The following is a 12098-nucleotide window of genomic DNA, read 5'->3' as shown; positions in this document are numbered from 1 at the left end:
GTTCCTTGGGAGCTTTGTATGAAGTTCAAGAGGGGGTAACATACTCGATTTAAAAAAAACAAAGGTTTTCAATTCCCAACTTGTAATGTGAAAAAGAACCTGCTATTCGATTTCATTTCTAAAATCTAAAAATCCAAATAGCCTATCCCATTTAGGGTACCTTGCTCCCCGATAGCGAACTTTGTAATGGGCTCGAGTGATAAAACTTAACGATCGAACCTTGGCGACAACAGGTCGCCTGAGTTGCACCAGCCGAGTGTTGGGGAAAAGACTCGTCTATATGCATACAGATTTTGTGTTTGCTTTCGGTTTTAATTGTCCAACATTTTCGTCGTCTGTATTTGCCTCGAACTGACTGTTGCTAGGCGTCCTAATGGTGACGCTTTTGCCAACAATTGAATATACGAGCAGTACATACTGTATGTATTTATTTGGCTTTTGGCCCGGCGGGGACTGCATATGAAATGCAAACATTGGCAGGCGGGAAATGGCTTTTATTTTGGTTTGCCGGTGCCAACGCTCTCGATTCGCTGCCCACGGGAACCAGATTGGCTCGCTCCCCTCCTCCCCACCAGTGTCTTGATTTTTCCGGCGCCCACGCACCTAAAATTGAATTATATACAGTATACCTTGGTCTAGGTAGGAATTTTATTGAAAAAACCAAGATTTCAGAGGAAGAGAATTATAAATTCCTAAAACAAATACAGGTTTTTATTAAACCGCGGATTAAATGGAATTTTTTGATTGTATTCACGTGCCAGTTCGAGTAATGGTGGATCTCTGTTTCGAAATTGCTTGATAAGCTGGGCAGCAATAACGATAAACAACGACAACGTCTAAAGGGCAAGGCCTGAAAAATGCAATGCAGACGCGGTCAGCGCTATAATGGCGTTTTTATGCAATGCGGCCGCATATTTGGAATTTTAATGCCAAGCTATCCGCCCAGAAAGCCGACCAAAAAGATGAATGGGCGAGCTTCGAAGCTCCACTTTGGAGCTTTTCATGCAGCTGCTGCAACTGGATGTATGCTTGTATTTATGTGTGTGTGTGCGTGGACTACAAAGAAAAACTAAACCCAAAATGCAGTGGCGTGCGGGAGTGGGATGTGTAAGTAAATTTTTCCCACATATTGTTTTCAAACATTTCTTCCATTCAGTATAAAATTTTCCATATAATCTCTCACGCACAAAACCCCCTCCCCTACGCTTCTGTCTAAAACTGCATTAAAGAATTTGTTGTCCATCTGGTTTGCCGGCTTTGAAAGCCAGCTGCAACAATAATAATATAATTGAATTTATTTTTAGACACCCACTGCAACTCCAACATCCGCACACACACACAGACACCCATGCATCAGTTTCTTGGAACCAAGACTGATATTACTCATACGCCCTGGGTCACATTGGGGGGCTGCCTTGGCGAATTTTTGGTAAACAAAAGCATAAAAAACATGCGTAGTAAACTTTTAAGGGTCGGCCGCCTGTTGCTACGTGCCGAAAGTCTCGTTCCCCCATTTCGTATGCCCCCCTTCCACCACGTGAGCGGGTGACAGTGTGTGGATGGTGAGTGGATCCCATGTCGTTCTTAATGATGTTGTTGTTCTTGTTCTTTCGACTCGCGGCCTTGCCGCCACCCCGTTTGTTTTTGTTTTTTGTATGCTGGAAAAAACCTCATTTAATAATAAATAAAAATGACAGACAAAAGAGTGAGATTGATAAACAAAGGCCGCCTGATCAATGCCTGGCAACTGAATTTTGTTATTGTCGGTTTAACGGGACAACGCTCCATAAAGTGATACACATAAAGCAAACTGAAGCTGCAGTGTTGTACATGCATTGCGGAAGTGGGCGAGGGGTGATACAAAAATATGACACTCGCGCCCGTCAGCCGGAAGTTTGCCCAAACCAGGCAAACAACAAAATATGTTCACTCACACATTCGGAGAAATGTCTTAATAATTAAAACAAACAAATGATGCAGTTACATGTTACACAGAAAGAAAATATCTAAAAATATAGTTAATTAATAAAAAATTGTAAGTTATCACGATTTTTTTAATAATACCTTTTCAATCTACTTTGTTTACTTTTTGATAGTGAGTTTCTAAAAATATCAAGGTGTTTTTAGCTCCATAATCATAAATAAAACTTATCATAGCAATGTTGCGATTAGAGAATCGATTGGTTTTGATACCAAAAGTATGTTTTATTAATCAATATTAGTAATTAAAGAAAGAAATAAACGCCAAGCATGAGAAACAATTTTTCTTGTGCAACTTTATATATTTAGCTTATATATCATCGTTTTGCAAATCAATCAAGTTCAATGTCATAGGGGTTTCCTGCCAGCAGCTAGCAGTTCCAATTTACATATGTACAGTGCTTGTTTATAAACAAATAGCACGCAAAGATAGTAAAGCTGATAAGACAGCGTTATGAAACGACTTTTAGAAGAACAGCAGTTTGGTCAGAGGCTGATAAGGGTGAAACAAAGAAAGAAAAAAGGTATAAAATGATAAGCTGATTGAGAGCATGGCACTATAAGACCCCACAAGTAGTCAAAAACTTAAAGATTCAAAAGTATCTTGTAATTCAATATTGTAAGAGTTCTAAGAATGTACTATACATTTTATTTTAAAACTCGCGCCTAGCCATGTTAAAAAAAAATATGGCATCATTTGTTTATTTCGTTTTCTCTTTCGATGCCCGGCAGAGGGCGCTATAAGCCAAGCGCTTATCGATGCTTGCTCACCTCTAATAAAGTAAACAACAAAATGGTTACCCGGGCGTGCGTCTACAAAGATTGCGATTTCTACCAATCTGCAAATTGCCAAAAAGTTCGTCCCCTGTTTTCATGCTCAAAGAACCCTGAGCGAGCACGAATCTGGCGCGAAAATGGCAGGGTGCACCCGAAGATCCCGCCTCAGCAATTGTTAATGTGCTCCAAGCACTTCGATCCGTCCTTCATCTCAATGACCAAGAATAGGGCGCTGCTTGTTGGTGAGGCCGTTCCGTATCCGTACAAGGAACCAGAAACGGTCACTACCTTAGACCAGGTCCTCCAGTTTGAGGCAGAGGATTTCGATCAGGTCGCCTCGACTTCGACCGCACAGGAAAACTACTACATTAGTCTCAACGACGATGAGCAGAGCATCATTACTGTAGAGTCCACCACGAAGAGCAAGGATAAGAGTGAGTTCTCTTCACAAAGAATACCTTTTTCATAATCTTTAACGTCTTTATTCTTTAAATTTGTTTTAAGAAGACATCTGCCTGGAATCATCATCTCCCAAGCGCTCAAAAAAATCACCAACTGTTCCCGCGGTTAAAGAAACACCATCAGATTCTAAAGAAAAAGTTTCTAATGATGATGGGATCGATACTTCTGAAGTCTCACTTTTTAATTTTAAGGGAGAGCAGTATGTACAAATGTCGCTGGAATATTATCTCAAAGAAAAACGCGAATTGGCAGATCAATTGAAAGTTTACAAAGAAATCTTAAGGAGTATTAAGAAACAAATATCGCCCCTGGATGTGTAACTAATGATTTTGCAAAATTTTATACTTATTTTCAAATATTTTTTATTTCTGTCAATACAATGTTTCCTATAACTTTAAGAAATCCATTTAAATAGGGTAACCGAAAGTCCAAATTTATATTTTTATCTTCTATTTAAGGCAATATCCTGGCCCAACGAAAAACTATTTAAATAATTATTTTAATCTTTATTTTATGAATACTTCTTGTAATTTCAAAAATAAAATCCATCTTGAACCTCAGACATTGTTATGAATTTGTCTTTTTATTCAGTCACTCGTATCCAGCACTTCCACGTCACTGTCCACATCGGGGCCATCACTAAGATCATCATCCGCCTCCTCCTCATCCAGCAGCTCCTCTGGCACTCCAAGTAGAAGACGTTTCCGTTGAAGCAATGCTGACCAGCTTAGCCGCGTTTCGCAGAGGGGACATTCTCCGCCCACAGGAATGTAGTGCCCAGGCTCGTCACCCAATAGATAATTGGCCAGGCAAATCATATGGCATGTAAGTCGGCAGGTAGGGTTAGTGCACCCGAGTCGCGATCTCTCGGGCTGATCGATGCGCTTCATACAAAGGTGACATTCCGGGGCCCAGGCCACAGGCACCGTTGCCATCGCATCCTCACCTTTTTTACGCTGAGAGCTGGTTATGGACACTTTGCCACTCACTATCTCCATTTGATGAGGTATGGGCACTTCGAATCCCCTCTCGTAGTCTGTTTCCAACCATCGAATGGTGAGTGCCAGTCGATTCCACGGACCTACCCCCAGCATTCGGTTGAGGATCCTAAAATTGTAGTCAAAATGCGATTCTCTGGGATTCTTTCGCTTCAATTCGGGAAAAATCTTCAGTCGCGTAGAAAGCGAAGGCTGTTGCCAAGCCCACTCGAACTGGAGAGCCACTATATTATTGGGGAAGCCATGTACTATCATTACCATTTGCCAGGGTCCTTTGCGGCTGGTTTTTCTGGCGCCTCCAAAGTCACAGCCTCGATTGTGCTGCTTGATGCGTCTCTTCGGGTTGACGGTGAAGCCCACATAGCACTTTCCACGGTATCGACTATCCAAGCTCTGGCTGCAAAGCAGATAAACTCCATAGAAGTGCCCCTTTCGGGCAACGGTTTCATCCTTCTCTGGATCAGCTGCTGCTGTGAATTTATGGAAAGACATTAATATGATGATCCCAAGAGAAAAACCAACAACACAAGGAAGCGACGGCCAATGTCCTTAAGAAAGATACAACGCTTTAGAATAACCCACTTTCAAATCACAATAACCAGTTCTGTTTCATTCTTACTCTACTTTATTGGTAAACTTTCAGTTGCCAGAGCTAGTTCAACTCCAGTTTCATATTGGCCCCCGTGCCTAGCCCGTTAACTTGTTGTTGCTGCTGCTGGGTATTCCCCGCCTGAGTCTGGGCAGTTTGAGATGCGGTGGTAGACGCCTGCCCTTCCGCCGAGATGGCTGCCGCAGTGCCATTTCCATTGGGCGTGGCTGCCGTCGCTTCGCCTCCTGTTGCCGCTTCGCCGCCGTTACTTTGCTGTTGCTGTTGTTGCAGTTGTTGTTGCTGCTGCTGAGCGGCGTTTACATTTTCGAGCAACTTGATTCTTTTGCGAGTATAGTGCTGCCACTGCAGTATCGCCTGGTCGTCTATAAACTTGCAGCACTGTGAATTGACAATCTCCCGTCGAAAGTGCTCGTATTGCAGCAAATCCAGGAAGTAGAGGCACATGGGGTACATGAGGTACTTGGCATAGTCAGGCTCCTTCCAGTACTGTAGATACTTCAGGTAGTTGATGAACGATTGGTCCTTAAAAAATCCACGCTGCGCAAGGACTGTCAAAGGTAATTAACACGGATTAGTGCATCTGTCGTGGGTTTCAGTTAGGATCGCGTAGAGGATTATCTCAACTGATGGGATTCGGTACCTACAATTCAAATAGTTTGGATTGGACAGGCATTGGACGAACTCCAGTTCAATTTGCCAGCGGCGTCGTTGCTGCTCCTCCGACTCGATCGCAGCTATGAAAAAGACATGTCCATTAGTTGGGGCTTGCAGATCTGGGGCAGTTAGTTTTCTATACATATTCTTAGCATGCCAAGCGGGTGTCAGTACTTGTTAGATTGCATTTTGAATGCTTAGTGCGTGTCATTTGGCGGGTACTTACTCTTACCCTTTCCGTACATTTTGGCCATTTTGGACTTGTTTTTGGAAAGGGTCTCGGTGACAATGGACTTTCTTCTACTCAGTTTCGGGCTCGGGTTGGGTTTCGTTCAGTGTGCTATGTGGATGTGGCTGATTCAGTGTGTTCTGTGCATCATCGAATATTCAATTGGAAATAAACACGAAAACAAAAACACACAAAATAAAATGCACTGAGCGAATACAACAACAAAATGTATGGGGCGCGCGGCAATGGCGGAAACTAAAAAGAAATTCGCAACAAAGCGAAATCAGAGGAGCTCGAAAAGTGCTCCACACGTTTTCGGGCGCTTGTGGCAGGCTGTCGCTCCTCTTGTGTTGGTGATTTTTTGTGGAAAGCGGCTAAATACAATATTCAATTTGTCTACAAACCGTAGGAGTTCATTTGGATTCTGTTGGCCGGCGAACACCCTGTGCTGCGAAAGCCAGGGCTGCTGCAACTCTAGGGGTGGAGCTCGAAGTTAAAGATGACCGATAACTTTAGTATTTTTTTTAATATCTAATCGTTTTAAAAAAATCTATTTAGCTTACATTAGGAAAATTAATTGCTTATCTACATTATAAGAAGTTATTACTACCATGATACAATCAATTGTATCACAATATAATGGTACAATATAATTGTATCATGATTACTACAATGATTTTTATTTAATGATATGATTTTATTCAGGGGCACGATTACTTTTCTACCGATATTTTTGATTTTCACAGAGTGGCTTTTCGAGACTATCGAAGTACTTTCATCTCTAGCCTCATCTTGCGTTGAATTCTTTGTCAGACAGACTGCGATTAAAATCTGAATTTACGCCTATAAAACATATCCAAACGAAAATTAACCAACGAAAGTACAACGTTCGAAGGATAAATCTCGCGTCGTTATAAAATTCATTAGGTAAAAACTGAAGACTCTTCAAGGATAATCGATTGCAATTTTCGCTTGCCAATTTGGAGGATTTCTTGCCACCCCCATCATAAATATAAAAAGCGACGCAACGACGCAAAAGGAACTTTCAATGTGAGTATAGATTGGTTTATGTAATTTGAGTGAATATAAATACCTATGGCCCCATTTGTGGAGCGTGATTCAGCTTCCCGTCGCGGCTATTTCATTTGTTATGGCAACTAAAATTAGAATACAGTGAGGCGTGCTAACAGTCGGTCCCCTCCCTTATCTCTTTGTGTTTATGTATGTATACATATTGTAAAAATGGATGCATCTGAAAGATTAAGATTATATATGGTTTAATTTAATGACGCGCAGTCCAATTGTGAATCATATAAAACTTTGTTATAATTGTTATATATATAATTCTTAGTACATTCAAGTTTTATTTTAAAAAACGTACACCTTTGACCTTAATAGTCAGCCATATCAGCGGGGTGAAATATTGGTCACCCAAGAGGGTGTTTTTAAGCAGGCCGTACTGTTGGGTATTCCACATGCTTGAACGGCTCGTACATTTGGGCTGCAAGCAGCTGCAGATTTATTGGGTGGATATTGAATATAAGGAAAATGGTTGCGTGAGCTTAGCGTTTATTGCTGCCAGCTGTCATCGGCTGTCCTTGAGCTACCTGTCCCTGCATTATAACATATCCTTTTTCTACCTGCTCGCATTTAAAACTCACTGACTTTTGTCTTGTCTTTCAGTTGCAAACGCAGTTTCAACCGACTCAGTCAACCAGTTCAACTGACCAGAAAATAATAGAAGTAAACCAAGTTTACCGGATCATTTAGAAAACAACAGGAAAAAAAACAAGAAAATAATGGTGGCTACCGGAATTTCTCTGAACGATCGCTTTACCCAGATGCAGTCGCAGTCCAAGCAACGACAGCAGCAAGGACGTGGACGCAGTCGTTCCCGTAGCAGGAGCCGCCGCATTGTGGATAGCCGGGCCGGAAATACGTCTATCTCGGCGGCCAATTCCCGGTTGCTCCAGGAGTTCAAGCGTCGGCATACCGTACAAACGGCACTCAAACTCAAGCGCGTATGTGTCCCCCAAAATCTCAACCTAAACCGAACAAACTGACACGCGCACAGAGCAGAACATTTTGAGTTCGGGCAGCAGTGGCTGGGAGAAACTCGGAGGAGATGGAGCTGAACAATGCTGTAGAGATTATTGCGCCTTCTGCGTGGTCCCTAGACCTTCCTCCAGACTCTCAGGCTCTTTCTCACTCTTTTTAAACTTGAACTGCAACACTGAGCAGCATTTTGAATGCAATCAAATCAAAAATCCACCCACAACCTATTGCCTCCTTACAGAGAAGCTTACGGAACGCGAGCGGACGAGGACCCCGCGTCGGCGGCGTCAAGTCCCTTCGTCTGGCGCCCAATGGAAAACCCGTGCGGTCGAACAACGTGACCCGATTAGCAACGTAAGCATCTCGGCAAGCTTTTCCCTGCCACTATCTGTAGACACTATCTTCGTTCATCTCTGCTCAGGATGCGTGCCGATCTCGTGGCCAACAATCGTGGCAGCAACGTACGCCGTTATTCGGGTTCACAGGCGGGCGGACTTCGTCAGCGGCTGGGCAACCGACGCCCGTCCGTCGGCGGTGCCGCCGAGCGCGTAGAGCGCCGCCAGCGTCAGCAGCAGCAGCAACAACGCGGACGCTCTCGTTCCCGTTCCCGATCCCGATCTCGCTTGCCCCCTGTGCAGCGCATGGAAAGAGGACGCTCTCAGAGCCGTGGACGCTCTCAGAGCCGTGGACCCCCTCAGAGTCGTGGACGCAGCGTGGGACGCTCCCAGAGCCGCAATCGAGGACGTGATCGCTCCGCCCAAGGACGACTTCCGGTCAAGCAGCGCCTATCGGTGAAGCATCGCTTAGGCGTGCGTCCAGGCCAAGACAACCAAGCCAAGAAGCGTCAGGGCCGTGGCTCGAGCCAGATTCGTGGCGTAGCCGGTGGGCGCGTGGAAAAGCGTCGCAATGCACAGAACGCCCAGAAAAAGGGAATTTCAGCTTCGCTTGCCGGAGGAAGGGGACGTCCTCGTGGAAGGTAAGTTTCTATTGATTTTCCGGGGGAGAACTTTTAATATTAAATTGGAAAATATGATAATTACAAGCTACTAAAAGGGAATTTTTGATAAATAGTTGGCGGTTGTGATTAGTAAATTATTAATGCTAATTTCAATATCAATGGGGCTAATTATTAAACGCTACTATTACTAGTAATTGGTTAAAAACTGACCAATATTTAGATATTTATTTTGTGATCAAAAGAAAGAGAAAAAATAGTAACAATGTATTAATTTAAAATGTCTTACTTTTTTATTCAAGATCTGCTGTTCGGGATGCTGCTGCTGCTGGACGAGCTGCATCTGGCTCTGCTTCAAGGCCTGCGCGTCGCTCGCGCTCCCGCAACCGCGCCGCCGACGGGGCTGCTGCCGCTACAACCGCTCAGGGTCGGGGCAATCCTCGCCAGCGTCGTGGACGCAGTGCAGGCGCTGTCAAGGGAAACAACAACAGAAATGGTAACAACAAAAACGCCAAGGGAAAGGCAGCGAATGGCGCCAAACAGGGGCCGGGACAACAGCAACAGGCTCGTCGGGGACGCAGTCGTAGTCGTACTGTTCGAAAGCCCGCAGGTAAAAGCGCGACAAGTGGCCAGGAGACCAACCGGATCGGATCTGGGCATCGGCACTTGCAACATAACATATGAATATTCATTTCCCATTATTCTCTTTTCACTCAAAAGCATATTAATTATCTTGTGTATTTTTCTTTCTTAGGAAAACAGCAGCGCCCAGAAGTGAAACGCGAGGCTCTGGATAAGGAGTTGGATCAGTATATGTCCACCACAAAGTCTGAGATGGACTACTTGCTAAAGTAGACACAGATCGGTTGGACCAAAGCAAAATACATTTAGAAGAAATTAAAAAAGAGAAGCGTGCTACCACCGGCTATAGGCAGATAAGTTTCTCTTAGGACACTGAAGGACACTAAGATGTCGCCTAGTTGATAATTAGTTGTAAGAAGTTTATCATCACTACGTTTATAAAGCGCATCGGGGCGCGCATATCCATGTCTCGCAAGAAGATAACATAACCAACATGTTATTTTGTAAATATATATGTGGCAAGTTCTTAAATTTTAAGTTTACCCCAAAAATATTTGCTTGATCAATGAAAATGTTAATCTTAACTTTGAAATACATATTAATCATTGCTCAAATAGTAAAACAAAACAATGTCTCGTATTTTTTAAGGAGAATGTATCATGGTTTTTGGTTTTCTGGGTAACTCAATTCAAAACAGTAAAAAAGAAATGAATTTCTTCCCTTTTTCCTGCCGGAAATTGACAATCGAATGTGGGATACAGACAGTTCCCTTTTCTCTTTTACCCATTTCCCTGTTGGGAGATGAAGATTAATCTTTTTTAGAAGTCATTTTTTGTGGCAAACTATTCCATTTTCATTTGATTGAGTTGCAGTTTCAGTGTTGATTTTAGAGTTGAAAGCTTCTCCTATTCAATTGTTATACTTCTGATATACCTCCCTTCTCCTTTCTTGGGGCTTTTAAGTGAATATTTTTCATTTCTCTGATTAGTTGTCTTTCAAGGAGTAGTCTTCCTAAGACAGGAGATTGAGTGTGGCACTCTAATTAGGTTTTTGCAGCTTGCCATCCCAACCTCTGACATCTGTTTAGTTAGCCAGACCACTAACTCAATCCAAATCAGGCTTGTGTAAGCCATTAAGTAGCCGAGCACACTTCAACAACCGGTCAATGCGATTAGTTGTCAATTCTAATCAACCGCAACAGCAAAAGCAAACCAATTCGCACACCACCCGTCAGAAAGCACCCAGCCACACGAAACTGAAGGCAATCCGCTAATTAACACAAAATGGTCATTTGTTTCGCCTGCTAATTGCCTGAGCCCAGTGGAAGGACGAGTGTGGATACATCCTTGCTCGCCTCTTGGGATGCCAGAGGGCGTCATTAACCCTTTGTCGCCTGTCAGCTGTTTGAAAGCATTTAACAATTTATAAGCAATTAGCAAATGTGGCTAGGCCAGCCTAATTAGACAATTCAATTCAAAGTTAAGCACAATTTATAAGCCTGTCCTTCAGAAAGGGTTTCTCGCCTTAATTCACCTCAAGGTAAAACAAGATTTAATGAGGATATTAAAAAAAAGAAAAGCGAAAGGTAGGGTTGATTTATTTTCTAAAATTTTACAGTTTTATGTTTTCTTTAAATTAATAAAAGCAAGATAAAAATTTGCATTTAAATTCTTAAAATAATAGTGCCTTTAGCCACCATTTATATATTTATAATACCCATCCCCAGGGTTAATCAGGGTCTAGCAACATGTTGCCTACTTTTCTGGGTCTCATGTTGCTTCGGTGTCCTGTCTTCGCTCGCCTTTGTTGCCCTTAATGTAAGGTCTTCAATTTGTCAGCCTTGGCAGCTGTGAATGGCTCTAGGGCTTGGAAAGTAAATAACTTGGCCATCAGCGGCCAACTTGAGGCTGTCGCGGAGTTGATCCCTGTGGGTGGGTGAGCGACCCTCCCAGCGACGGGGCCTGCAAAAACCAATTTGACTAATCTGCGCAGAGCACACAGAAAAGGTGGCTGAGCCCTGACGGGCAGGTGCCAGCGTCTTGAGTTCTTCCTTACCTTTTCTGTTCGGGATGGCGGATTACAAGGCCCAGTACAAAAACCATTTTGCGGTAGTTAATTCGCTCCTAAATGTGCCTATGTTAAAAACTAAATCACTAACGTATTCGAGGATTCTACTCCTATTTAAATCTGGTAATTTAAGGATTAAGGATTAAGTTTTATGTTCCTAAAAAATTTCACATGCTTTTGAAGAGGATTATTTAGAGGATATTTTCATAAACTAAGTAGTATACTTTTAAAAGAATTTTTTCTTCTGGTGTAACATTTGTGCTGCCGTTTGCACATAAATTCCAATCAAGATTTCTTTTTCGGCTTGGCATAAATTTGCCTTGCTAATGATTTGAGGTGTTCTGCGAAAAGGCTTATTCTGGCTCGCTAAATTGTGAACAACACAAATCCTTTTATCAATTACATATACATGTGGTAGTCCCGGAGTCGGAGTTGGAGAAGTACCTGTGGTAGTGGGTGGTAGGGTGGAAGCTTAATGGCACGTGCGCTGACAGCAAACAGCAAACAATGAGTGCAAGAACAACACGAGGAGCGTGCCAAAATCAACAACAGCCAAGTCAGCCATCTGTCCATCCCACATACGCACCGTTGACAGTGTTGCTTCAGTGGGATTTTGCTTTTCTAGTGTGCCAAAATCTTTGAAGCCACCACTTCTCTTTCATGGTTCTTACTAATAGAATTTATAAAACACCTATTAGTTTTAAGAATTTTTCATGCAAAACCTTAAAC

General features: G+C 42.8%; 4 protein-coding genes across 8 annotated transcripts; 2 read left to right on the top strand and 2 right to left on the bottom strand.

Moving 5' to 3' along the window:
• The first annotated feature begins 2738 nt into the window (after positions 1–2738).
• Dlip2 (Dorsal interacting protein 2) lies at positions 2739–3664 on the top strand. 2 transcript variants are annotated; one of them, XM_070281963.1, is made up of 2 exons: positions 2739–3191; positions 3265–3664. In XM_070281963.1, exons 1-2 carry the CDS (start codon positions 2774–2776, stop codon positions 3537–3539), a joined length of 693 nt encoding a protein of 230 aa, XP_070138064.1. In that variant the 5' UTR covers positions 2739–2773; the 3' UTR covers positions 3540–3664. The 2 variants fall into 2 exon arrangements, with proteins under 2 accessions (XP_070138064.1, XP_017102126.2); XM_017246637.3 differs by having other exon boundaries at positions 2742–3191; positions 3262–3656.
• A 46-nt stretch (positions 3665–3710) lies between these two features.
• slx1 (Nuclease slx1) lies at positions 3711–6219 on the bottom strand. Of its 2 annotated transcripts, none has more exons than XM_070281962.1 (2): positions 6115–6219; positions 3711–4684 (listed from the first exon to the last, which is right to left on the bottom strand). In XM_070281962.1, the coding sequence occupies exons 1-2, from the start codon at positions 6125–6127 to the stop codon at positions 3807–3809; spliced, it is 891 nt and encodes a 296-aa protein (XP_070138063.1). In that variant the 5' UTR covers positions 6128–6219; the 3' UTR covers positions 3711–3806. The 2 variants fall into 2 exon arrangements, with proteins under 2 accessions (XP_070138063.1, XP_017102124.2); XM_017246635.3 differs by having other exon boundaries at positions 3711–4687; positions 6115–6218.
• Positions 4820–6203, bottom strand: MED31 (mediator complex subunit 31). Of its 3 annotated transcripts, XM_017246639.3 has the most exons (4): positions 6115–6193; positions 5708–5850; positions 5472–5561; positions 4820–5375 (listed from the first exon to the last, which is right to left on the bottom strand). In XM_017246639.3, exons 2-4 carry the CDS (start codon positions 5733–5735, stop codon positions 4870–4872), a joined length of 624 nt encoding a protein of 207 aa, XP_017102128.2. In that variant the 5' UTR covers positions 5736–5850; positions 6115–6193; the 3' UTR covers positions 4820–4869. The 3 variants fall into 3 exon arrangements, with proteins under 3 accessions (XP_017102128.2, XP_017102127.2, XP_017102129.2); XM_017246638.3 differs by lacking the exon at positions 5708–5850 and having other exon boundaries at positions 6115–6203; XM_017246640.3 differs by lacking the exon at positions 6115–6193 and having other exon boundaries at positions 5708–6106.
• Positions 6220–6500: 281 nt separating the features above from the next.
• On the top strand, positions 6501–9932 carry LOC108128820 (serine/arginine-rich splicing factor 4). Its single transcript, XM_017246633.3, has 6 exons — positions 6501–6760; positions 7394–7731; positions 8007–8119; positions 8187–8741; positions 9023–9330; positions 9475–9932. Exons 2-6 carry the CDS (start codon positions 7510–7512, stop codon positions 9573–9575), a joined length of 1299 nt encoding a protein of 432 aa, XP_017102122.2. The 5' UTR covers positions 6501–6760; positions 7394–7509; the 3' UTR covers positions 9576–9932.
• Positions 9933–12098: the final 2166 nt, after the last annotated feature.

This window comes from Drosophila bipectinata, chromosome 3R, assembly GCF_030179905.1.
Source record: "Drosophila bipectinata strain 14024-0381.07 chromosome 3R, DbipHiC1v2, whole genome shotgun sequence".
Lineage (NCBI taxonomy): Eukaryota > Metazoa > Arthropoda > Insecta > Diptera > Drosophilidae > Drosophila > Drosophila bipectinata.
This window is presented reverse-complemented; position numbering and strand designations above follow the sequence as displayed.

Bases quoted from the DNA above. Each gene is read 5' to 3' on its own strand.
- Dlip2 (XM_017246637.3), top strand. From the start codon at position 2,774: ATGGTTACCCGGGCGTGCGTCTACAAAGATTGCGATTTCTACCAATCT. The intron at 3,192-3,261 runs GTGAGTTCTCTT...ATTTGTTTTAAG, and splicing joins CACGAAGAGCAAGGATAAGA to AAGACATCTGCCTGGAATCA.
- LOC108128820 (XM_017246633.3), top strand. From the start codon at position 7,510: ATGGTGGCTACCGGAATTTCTCTGAACGATCGCTTTACCCAGATGCAG. The intron at 8,742-9,022 runs GTAAGTTTCTAT...TTTTTATTCAAG, and splicing joins AGGGGACGTCCTCGTGGAAG to ATCTGCTGTTCGGGATGCTG. The intron at 9,331-9,474 runs GTAAAAGCGCGA...TTTCTTTCTTAG, and splicing joins TACTGTTCGAAAGCCCGCAG to GAAAACAGCAGCGCCCAGAA.
- MED31 (XM_017246639.3), bottom strand. From the start codon at position 5,735: ATGGCCAAAATGTACGGAAAGGGTAAGA. The intron at 5,562-5,707 runs GTAAGTACCCGC...TCTTTTTCATAG, and splicing joins AATGTACGGAAAGGGTAAGA to CTGCGATCGAGTCGGAGGAG. The intron at 5,376-5,471 runs GTAGGTACCGAA...TACCTTTGACAG, and splicing joins CAATCCAAACTATTTGAATT to TCCTTGCGCAGCGTGGATTT.